Raw genomic sequence first — 11159 nt, 5'->3', positions numbered from 1 at the left:
TCATATTTATGAGTAAAACAACAGTAGCACTGAGTAGCCATCTATTCTAATGGTTACATGACTCTCATCCCACATCAAAGCATCTGGATTTAATGCCCAGATCTGCTCCCAGTTCTAGCTTCCTGTCAATGCAGACTTGAGAGACAGCAGTGATCACTCCAGTGACTGGGTTCCTGTCATCCACATCAGAGATCTGGACTGCATTCCCATCTCCTGTTGTTGACCTAACCCAGCCTTCACCCTTCACCACTGTGGACATTTGAATGAACCTGTGGATAAAAACTCTTTTCCTTCCTTCCTTCCTTCCTTCCTTCCTTCCTTCCTTCCTTCCTTATCTCTCTCTCTCTCTCACTCTCTCTCTCTCTCTCTCTCATACACACACACATACATTCTGCTTCATAAAAAATAAATTTTAATTTTTTATTAAAAATTGGTTTAAGAGGCAAGCACTGTGGCTTTGCATATAAAGCCACCACCTGCAGTGCCAGCATCCCATATGGGCACTGGTTTGTGTCGTGGCTGCTCCACTTCTGATCCAGCGCTCTGCTAATGCACCATAAAAGCAGCAAAAAATGGCTCAAGTCCTTGGCTGGGCCCCTGAACCCATGTGGGAGACCCAGATGAAGCTCCAGGCTCCTGGCTTCCGCCTGACCCAGCCCCGATCATTGCAGCTTTTGGGGAGTGAAACAGTGCACAGAAGATCTCTGTCTCTCTGTCTCTGTCTCTGTCTCTCTCTCTCCCCTTCTGTCTCTCTGTGTCTCCTCCTCTCTCTGTAACTTTGCCTTTCCAAATCAATAAAAAGTTATATACATAAGATACATGAAATCTGTTCTCTTTAGATAAATAAAAATCACTAAATAACAAATAATTACAAAGCAATATTTTAAAAATATGCCAAGTGTAAAGAGCTATGAAATAATGAACATAACTGTCCCACTACCCAGTTTAAGGAAGAGTACTGCTAGAGTCTTTGAAGTTCCCTGCAGACACTGCTTTGGCCTCACAACTTTCACTCCTCCCTAGAAGTCTTTATTCTTCTGAATTTGTATTTATCATTCTCTTATTTTTCTTGGAGTCTGTCTTCATGTTTGTCTCGCTAATTGCCATATTGGAGTTTTGTTTCCTGTTTGTGCCCCTAAATACTGTTTTGTAAAGTTTCAAATTTTATGTTAATTTAATGCTACTGAAATTTGCTTTTTTCACTTAAATTACATTTTTGAAATTTATGTCATTATATATGTGTCAATTCAGTATCACCAAAGTGTGATATCATATTGTATGGATATATCAGCATTTAATTGCTGCTTTTTAAAATCAGTTTTTTAAATATTTTTTATTTATTTGAAACACAGAGTTACAGGGAACAAGAAGCAGAGAGAGGGAGAGACTTCTAACCCCCATATATATCATTTTAAGCCCACATGATACTTCCCAGTCACCCTCCTTTCTCCTTCCTTTCTTTTTTATTTCTTTTAATTTTTGCAAAGCATTTTTTCAATTTAGAGTGACAGATGTAATCCTCCAGGAAATAAAGAATTCAACAAGTATAAAGAAGAAAGACCCGTGTTCTGCAGGAGTATAGACAAGGGCCATAAAAAAATAATCAAAAAACTCTGGATGTTGATATCACTTATATGTATCATATGTTGTTGTACTTTATATGTTAGCTACCACTACCCACAGAAAACACATGACATTTAGCTTTATGGATCTGGCTTATGTCACTAGCATGATGCTCTCTAGTTGCATCCATCTTGTTGTGAATGAGAGGGTTTCATTCTTTCTGACAGCCAAGCAGTATTCCACTGTGTACGTATGTCATGAGGCACAGCCAACAGGACAGGGAAGGATGGTTTTTGGTACAGGACATTGCTGAAGGAAGAACTGAAATCGGAGCAGGCACTTGTCAGAGTAGTTTCAGTGCCTGGTTTCAGGTCCATCCTTTCCCATTCCAACTTTTTGCTGATGCACAGCCTGGGAGTCGGTTGGAGATGGCTCAGGTACTTGGTTCCCTGCCACCAACACAGGAAATTTGGGCTGAGTTTTAGGCCCCTGGCTTCAGCCTGGCTCATCCCTGGTTGTTGAGAACATTTGGGACATGAACCATTATGTGAAAGATCTTTCTCTGTCTCTCTGGCTCTGGCTCTATCTTTCAAATAAATAAAAATATATTTTAAAAAAGAATGAAAATAATTTTAAACAACATAGTGCAAAATAAAAGAGAACATATTTCAGATAGTTCGTAGATACACTTTTAAAGGTTGATCTCACACACACACACACACACACACTAGTGTGTGTTTTAGTGAAATGCACATCACAAACCAGAATATACTTTGGTTTAAAAAAGAACACATTTTAACATGTGCAGAGAAGCATCCAGAAAGTCAAGTATTAGCTCCTTATCTAATGCTGTCTCCAGTTTGGGGCTATATATGTTTGAGGAGAATAAAATTGTTTTCCTGAGATGAAAATGAAGAAAAAAACCTAAAAGATTTTTCAAATACAAAATAGGCCCAAAACCCATTTACCTCTTTGGAAGTAGATTATGTAGCAAGAAAAAGAAACAATGGGGGTTGGTTCTGTGGCTTGATGAGTTAACGTCCTGGCCTGAAGCGCTGGCATCCCATATAGGCTCCAGTTGGAGATCTGGCTGCTCCACTTCCAATCCAGCTCTCTGCTATGCCTGGGAAAGCAGTAGAAGATGGCCCAAGTGCTTGGTCCCCTGCACCCGTGTGGGAGACCCAGAAGAAGCTACTGGCTCCTGGCTTCAGGTAGGCATAGCCCCGGCTGTTGTGGCCAATTGCAGAGTGAACCAGTGTATGGAAGTTTCTCTCTCTCTCTCTCTCTCTCTCTCTCTCTCTCTCTGCCTCTCCTCTCTCTGTGTAACTCTTAATGTTTCTCTCTCTCTCTCTCTCTCTCTCTGCCTCTCCTCTCTCTGTGTAACTCTTAATGTTTCTCTCTCTCTCTCTCTCTCTCTGCCTCTCCTCTCTCTGTGTAACTCTTAATGTTCAAATAAATAAATACATCTTTAAAAAAAAAAAGAAAGAAACAATGGGTGTTGATGCTGTGGCTGTGGCATAGTGAGTAAAGCAGCCACCTGCAGTGCTTGCACCCTATATGAGTGCTGGTTTGAGTCCTGGCTGCTGCACTTCCAAGAGATCTCTCTGCTATGGCCTGGGAAAGCAGCTGAAGATGGCCCAAGTCCTTGGGCACTTAAATGAGAGTGGGGGACCTAGGAGAAGCTCCTGGCTTCTGGCTTCAATTAGCACAGTTCCAGCTGGTGTGGCCATCTGAGGAGTGAACCAGTGGATGGAAGACCTGTCTCTTTCTCTGCCTCTGCCTCTCTGTAACTCTGCCTCTCAAATAATAAGTAAATCTTTTTTGTTTTAAAAAAACAATGAAGACTGGGAACAGGATGTCAAAGACAAGCTTTTTTCTATTTTTCCATCTTATTAAGGACTGTTAGCTGTGGTGGAAAGTGGACGACAGTGTATTAAGTGACTGATGCTCATGTCTTTAATCATGACTAGAACAGAGTGCTTAATATGAGGTCTATGGGTGAGCTTTAATTGTACCCACAGTAGTGTATATATCAATCCATGGATTTCATGTGTGTCACTCCAGGCACTGAGCCCACAGCTTTAAACTAATTCATAACGGGTGTATGATCCAAAAAGGATTTAAGAGCTCCATGGATGGTTCACATCTGTTTCTACCCAGATTATAAAGAGATGTAGATTTGCAGTCACAGACTACCAGAAATGATGTTGTTAATTGGCTATTTGTTCATTTCAACCATTTAAAGTAAATCATTAGTGCTTCAGGGAAAAGCAGGGAATATACAGATTAGTACTTCTTTGAAAACCTCTCCCCTCCATATACCACCTTGGCTTCACTTTCAGTGTACATGGCATAATTTTCCACTTCGGATGCCCACACACTGTAGTTTTGCTCTCTGGGAGCTGCAGGTAAAACAAACTACAGAAAGTTAACTCAGAATCGGCATCAGATGTGTTACAAATTTAAGGAGGGCACAGAAGAGGAAGCGTGACTGGAGAGTGCAGTGGTATTTTGCAGAAATTGTCGAAGCAAACGGAGAAAGCTCTTAAAGAAACAGAAGGCACTTGCTGTCAGGTCTCCTACTCCCCTCTTAGGGCTGCCTGAAGCCATGTGTGAGGAAACGCTGCTGCTATAGCCCATTCATTCAAATCACCCTCTGAACCTCTCCTTCAGTATTCTTGATCTTCTCTGGTCTTCCTGGTCTTGAACTTAAATTCTTTGTCTTTATGCCCCCTTGGAATACTTACTCTTCTGGGTGATCTACCTGAATTAATATTTCATCTACAGACACTTTTTTATTAAATGTGTCTTACACTGCCCCTTAAAGATAGAAAACAAAAATGCCACACCCACCATCAAACCCAATGTGGGCCTCCACACCCTAGTCATGGCCTGGCATTCTTGGTTCCTACTTAGGTGGAAAGAGTTACCTGGAGATGTGGACACGCTCAGCATCTCAGAACAGAGGGATGAGCAGAGAGGTGAATCTGTTGAAGAAGATAGGGGTAGAGTCCTTTTGTTCAACACAATTCCTCCAGTCCTGTAACAAAGGAGTTGAGCTGGAGAAGAACCCTAAAAGCAGAAGGCATAATGATTCCTTTATCTCAGAAGCTATTTCCTTATAAATGACAAGTGGTTGAGAGGCACCTGCCCAAGAAACTTTCTCACTCTATACATTTCAAAACAATCTGAGAAGTATGTTGCCTCTCTCAGGAAAATATAGCTCAGCCATTCTTCATCTCTGAAAAACAAATAGACGCAATCGCTTCACCACCCCTTCTACAATGTCCTTCTTCTGCCCCAGGAAACTGAACTCTGTGGTCATAGGATGAATCATGGGACATTCCAGTTAGTGCAGTGTCTGTTTATTTCTCCAGTGGACTCTGATTTCCTTCAGGAGGGCTCATTTTCCTTCGGGGCGGGGGTGTGATCATATCTTCCTCAGCCAAAGCAAAACAAGATATTCATCCGGTGACATCTAAATAAGTGAAAATGAAAGAATAATGTAATCTTGTCGTTTGCAGCAAGATGGGTGAAACTGAATGATATCATGTTAAATGAAGTAAGCCAGACACTGAGAGAAATACTGCATATTCTCCTCATTTGTGGAGTTAAAAAACTCAATCTGAACACAGAATGGTGATTACTAGAGGTTGGTAGGAGTAGACAGAAGGAAGTTGGACAATATGTACTAAATCAGAGTTAGATCAGAGGATTACGTTCCTAGTGTTACACAGCATAACGGGGGAGACTGTAGTTCACAATATCCTAGAAGATATTGTATAGACAAATAGAAGAAAGAAGTAGAAAGAATTTCTAAACTTCTAATCCTAACATAATTTCAAAGAAGGGGAAATATTAACTTACCTTGATCAGTATGCAATGTGTTTATGTTACACACATACACACACACACAAAGAGAGCGAGAGAGAGATCACAATTATTGTTAATAAATGTTAAAAGAAAAAGGAGTCTGATTCTATATTTTATTCTCAGCAATTGTTGTGTTTTTGTTCTGAGCAGCTATAAATTGAAAGTGGACCCTGAGAGGCTTGAGAAGAGCCTGGCATACACTAAAAGTGATGTAATTTGAGGTATATTTTCAGCTTCCTGTTTAGGCTTTTAGGCTCTTATTTGCTGAAAAATAGCACTGAGGGGGTTTTAGGAGCCTAAGGAAAAAAAAGCCTGTCTCTCTTCCTGGAGCATGTACTGGCTCACCCCACTGGTTGGAGCCACAGACACAGCACTGCTGGTTGGGTCCAACATGTCCCTTGGCTGCTGTGAGTTTGAAAGGTGAGCTCAGGAGGAAAACATCACCCTTGACCTCTGACTTCCTCTTCCATCACCCTCTCCTCTTTGTCCCATCCTCTCTGCATCACTGTGGGAAGAAACCTCACAGCAGCCATGTTTCTCAGGTGTGAGGAGGATTCTGAATGCACTCAGTCATGAACACAGTAATTCACTGGATAGCACAGCTCTCATTCTAAGCATTTTATCCAGGAAATAAGCAAATGTGGGAACATGAGCCCAAATCAAATGATTTCAGTAAACAGAGAAGCCAAAGACAGAAAACAACAGCTTGGATTCATCCCTCATTGCCTCCTGGTTGTACTGAGCAAGAAAAAGAAAACAGTCCAGTTTTCTAACACAAAATCAGAGCAGTTATCTTTCCGTGAGTTCACCTTTCTGCCCTCTCTTTTACACGTACTGCACATTCACAGTCAGGGCCTGATTCCAGGACTAATACTCACAGGCAAGGTTAGTAAGTCACACAGAACCATGGTATTTGGGCCTCACCCCTAAGACACCTGCCTCCTGTCTGAGCCAGAAGTCTTCCTGTTTATACAATTTATGTAAAATTCAGAAGCAATTGTATGCTCTTGGGAGCCACAAAGAGGTACCCCTGGTGCTTTTTCAACAATTTTCGTATCCATATAACAGGAGCTTAATTCAATGTGAGTATTTGAGGGTGCATCACTATAGCCAAGCAGAAAAACGGCCAGTACAAGAGGGAAAAGAAGGCTTGAAGGAGATGATGGAGGATGCAGAAAACAAAGATTGAGAAGCAGAAGCTCTGGGTTGTTTTGCATGCTGGGAAGAGTTCCCTCCTTCCCACATGAATATTGTAATATGCACAGAGAACACAAGTCCTGGGGTCAGAAAAGCAGTCCTAGAGTCTTCGCCTTGCTCTTCACAGTGTGCGTCCTTGGACAAGTTACTTTTACTCTTCCATCTTGGTCCCTACAAATAGAGGTAATAATATCTGGGTGCTCAAATTCAAAAATATCTTTGAGAATCAAATAAAAATGCCATACAAGCTATGAGGTGTGGTTGGTCTCTCTTTACAACTTCTCAGGAAGAAAGCCCAGCTGATGCAGGACCTGCCTTAGGGATGATTTCACCTCTTTATTCCTAAGGCTGTAGATCAAGGGGTTCAGCATGGGCGTCACCAGGTTATTCAGAACCTGAACGGTTGCATCCAGTGAGGGACTTGGTGTCGGCCTTAGGTAGATGAGGACCACTGGCATGTAGAAAAGCAGGATAGCCGTGAGGTGGGCGCTGCAGGTGGAGAAGGCACGGCGTCGGCCCTCTGCAGAGCGGATCTTCAGGATGGAGAAGACAATGCGACTGTAGGAGGTGAGGATGAGAAGGAAGCAGCTGAGGGGCATGAGGCCCACGCTGATGAACCCCACCATCTCCAGGGATGAGGTATCTGCACAAGCCAGCTTCAGCATCACTGGGATATCACAGAAGTAATAGTCCACATCATTGGGGCCACAGTAGGGCAATTGGAAGGTGAGAGTGGTTAGAAAGGTGGCCTGAACACAGCCAAACAATGAGGTCCCAGTGGCCAGGATGGCACACACTCTGTGACTCATGATGATCGTGTATCGCAGAGGGTAACATATGGCAACAAAGCGGTCGTAGGCCATTACTGTGTACAGGAAACACTCGGTGCAGCCCAGGAAATGGTAGAAGAAGAGCTGGGACACACAGCCAGCATAGGAGATGGTGCGGCTGTTCCCTGAGAGGTAGAACAGCATCTTGGGGGAACTCACAGAAGGGAAAAATATATCAAAAACGGACAACTTGCACAGGAAGAAGTACATAGGAGTGTGAAGCCGAGTGGAGGAAACAATTGCTAGTAGGATGAGCAAGTTCCCCAGAAGGGTGAAGACATAGAAGGACAAAAACAGGATAAGCAGCATGGTCTCCAGACCCTCTGTGTGTGGGATGCCCAGCAGGATAAACTCTGCCACCATTGAGATATTCCTCATAGCTGTGAGAAAATCAGCCCTTAAAAGGAACCCAAGACACAAAGTAGGAACTCAACATCAAATTGTCAAGCTTTATGCTGACAAATACTTTGGCTAGTTTTTAACAAGCACCAACCTGCTCATATGTCTGGAAGAGAAAAATCTACATAACTGTATCAGGTCATAAGAAAAGCCTATTTTAAAGGCCCAGTCTCTCCAGCTCCTGGAAGGAATGTTTTGCAAATATAGGTGGTTGTCCTCTATGAAAAGATCAGGAACATACTGAAAATGTTCGCAAGCTGGTAGTTTGTTTTTTTTTTAACCATAATTTTATTCTCTTTGAGTGCATTTATGTTTGAACTGCCATGATGTCTTTAAATGACAAGCTCCCACTGTTCATTTCTTTCTGAAAAATAACATGAAAATGTGTAAAAATTAGAATGCTTAATAAGAATCCTAATTTTTGCAATAATATAATTTCAATTTACATTATAATTGCATGTTTAATGTTTTCTTTATTTTATATATCTACAATGTAGTTCTTTAAGTACTTCCTTTAATATTGTTTTTCTGCAATTAATGCCAAATGAATGTTTTCTTAAATAATATTGTTGAATAGACTAGACTTTCACAGTCTATGATCCCCAACTATGAAGTGATGCTTCTGATTATTCTGGGACTTATGGCAACTCTGAAATATTAATCAAAAGAAATAGTAGCAGTAAGGAAAGCATCAAATTCATAGAACTCTGAGGAAGCAAGAACTATAATTACCCACGTAGAAGAAAGGCAAAGAACTTTACTAGCAAGTTAGGTTATGCAACTGAAGAGCATCATATGGCACCTAGAAGACACAGAAATCTCTTCCACTCATTAATCAAACAGTAATAATAATACACACACACTTACTTCATTTAGTGCATTCATATTGTTTCAAAATCTTGGGTCAGCATTTTTGAAATACTCTGGGGCAGAGGCTAACAAAGAGGCCCAAGCAAAACTTGGAATACTCACACCATCCTTCAGGGAACATAACCATGTTTTCCAAAGGAACCAGACTTCATATTTATTGTTTCTGAGCAGACATAGTGTGTTCCATCCAGAGGAGCTCTTCCTAGAACTGAGTCGTGTAGGGCTTGTACAGAGGAGACCTGCACGTACTCACTCTCTATGGATTTCTCTTAGGAGTTCTTTTATTTCAGATCTCTTTAAGCCCTACATAGAGTTCAGTGATAGCTCTGAGGGAGCAATTAGTTTGTCAACTTTATTCATTATGCAATCATGAAATAATGGTAATGATATCATCAGAAAGGTATGCTATAAATCAGAAGTATGCTTGTCCTAGGCTCAAAGCTATCTTTTTGTTTATTTTGCTTTCCTTTAAAGCATTCAAGCTTTTGCTTGTGATGTCATTGGTCTCAATGCTTTTCAAATTAACTGCAACCCATGTGACTATATAGTTCCCTGAGAGTCTAATAACCATCACTATTCATGATGGAAAACTAATTACTTACTAAATATTTATTATGCATCTACTATCATTATATGTCCATAGGTCATTATTCCTAAAGAGGTACATTTACATAATAGAAATGTTCATAAATGACCGGTATATGTAAAGAATCTGCGACCCTTCTAAAAAGAATGATTGACTAAATAACTAATACTGTTAATTCATTGTGAGAATTTACCACATGATAAGTGCTCATGTTAAAATTTTAATTAAAAATTACACTTAAACTTCTAAGGAAGTTTTATGAAGTAGTGGTATTATCTGTCAAAGAAACTTAAAACATATTAGATAACTTAAATATTAGGCAATTAGAAAGTAACTAAGCTGAGATCCTTTATATCAAGCCAATGTTTTTCAGTACAGTGCTATGATATGTTCCAGAGATTTGGGTGTTTGTTTATTTGAGATAGATTGAGATAGACAAAGAGGGAACTCCCATCTGCTGATTCACCCCCCCCCCCCCAAATGTCTATGATAGCCAGGCTACACAAGACTGAAGCTAGGATCTAGGAACTCACTCTAGGCTTCTCACATGGGTGGTGGGAATCCAATTACTTAAAGCATCACTACTATCTCTAGGGTCTGCATTAGTGGAAAACTGGAGTCAGATGCAAGAGGCAGATATTGAACCCAGGTACTGTGTTGTGGGATGCAGACATTTTAATTAATAGGCAAATACCTGCCCCAAGATTTGGGTTTTTCGCTTAAAGAAAGGAGAGATGTGATGTGGTCTTCTTATGCATGTCCGAAGAACTGGCAGGTAGACTTGATAGGAGTTGTTCCATGCAGAGACTCTGGGATCATGTGCAGACAAGATGAAACACAGATTTGTTTTCATAGTGGAAAGGAACAGTTTAGTGATTTTAAAATGTATTTTAAAATGAATTTAGCAACCTTAAGATGTAATTTTCTCCTTGTCAAGGAAGTGCTGTGTTCATGAAGACATGAAAAGAAGCATCTTTCAGGTATACCATTAAAGATAGTCTCAATATAAATAAAAACTTGAGTCACTTAAATTCTTTATAATTCTGGAATTACTTGATTATGTTTATAACATGAAAGTTTTCAATGAAACTATCCTGGTGCAATAAAACTGGAGCTTTAAACCAACGATGCAATTCAACAAATCCCTATAGCAAAAACTATTATGAACATGCCTATAATAGTTATAAAAGTATTATAATGTACAGGCCATTGTTGAGATATTCCTAAAGAGAGGAAACAAACACATGCTAAGATGGGATCTAGGAGTTGCTCAGACAAGGCCTGGCCGGATAGGAATGACCTGTTGGGATGTCATAGTGCATGGAGCACAGTTTTACTATGGCTAACATTGGGGGTAGATATTGTGGTGCAGTGAGTTAAACGCCAGCTGGAGGTGTCCACTTCCCATACTGAGTTCCATCTCTGTTTCTGATCCAACTTCCTGCAAGTGCACCTTGGTGATTGTAGGCATTTGGGGTAGAACCAGAAGATGGAAGATCACCATCTCTCTCTGTCTTTCCCTCTCTCTCTCTCTCTCTCTCTCTCACTCACTCATTTACCATGCTTTTGTTATATACTGGAATTGTGTTGAGGGCTCTGTGTATTACCTCTTTCAATTCTTACCATAAGAAATTTCCCAATTTTCATGTGTAGAAAATATAGTCTCAACGAATTCAAGTTACTTAACCTAGGTAGAAGTTGATTAATAGTGGAGCCATGTCACATCCAGAGATGGCCTTTGAAAGAGTTCCAATGAGTTATGAAGAAAAATAAGTTCATTACTAATTCTGATTTTCAAATTTACTCATTCATAACTAATAGCGTCTAACATTTGCCATTGC

The 11159-nt window shown here is 40.5% G+C and overlaps 1 protein-coding gene across 1 annotated transcript; it reads right to left on the bottom strand.

Annotated features, from left to right (window-relative positions):
* Positions 1–6905: 6905 nt before the first annotated feature.
* LOC133764733 (olfactory receptor 10D1B) lies at positions 6906–7841 on the bottom strand. Its single transcript, XM_062198421.1, has one exon. The coding sequence runs from the start codon at positions 7839–7841 to the stop codon at positions 6906–6908; it is 936 nt and encodes a 311-aa protein (XP_062054405.1).
* Between the last annotated feature and the right edge of the window lie 3318 nt (positions 7842–11159).

This window comes from Lepus europaeus, chromosome 7, assembly GCF_033115175.1.
Source record: "Lepus europaeus isolate LE1 chromosome 7, mLepTim1.pri, whole genome shotgun sequence".
In the NCBI taxonomy this organism is placed as follows: domain Eukaryota; kingdom Metazoa; phylum Chordata; class Mammalia; order Lagomorpha; family Leporidae; genus Lepus; species Lepus europaeus.
The sequence above is the reverse complement of the archived record's forward strand: the minus strand, read 5'-3'. Positions and strand labels throughout refer to the sequence as shown.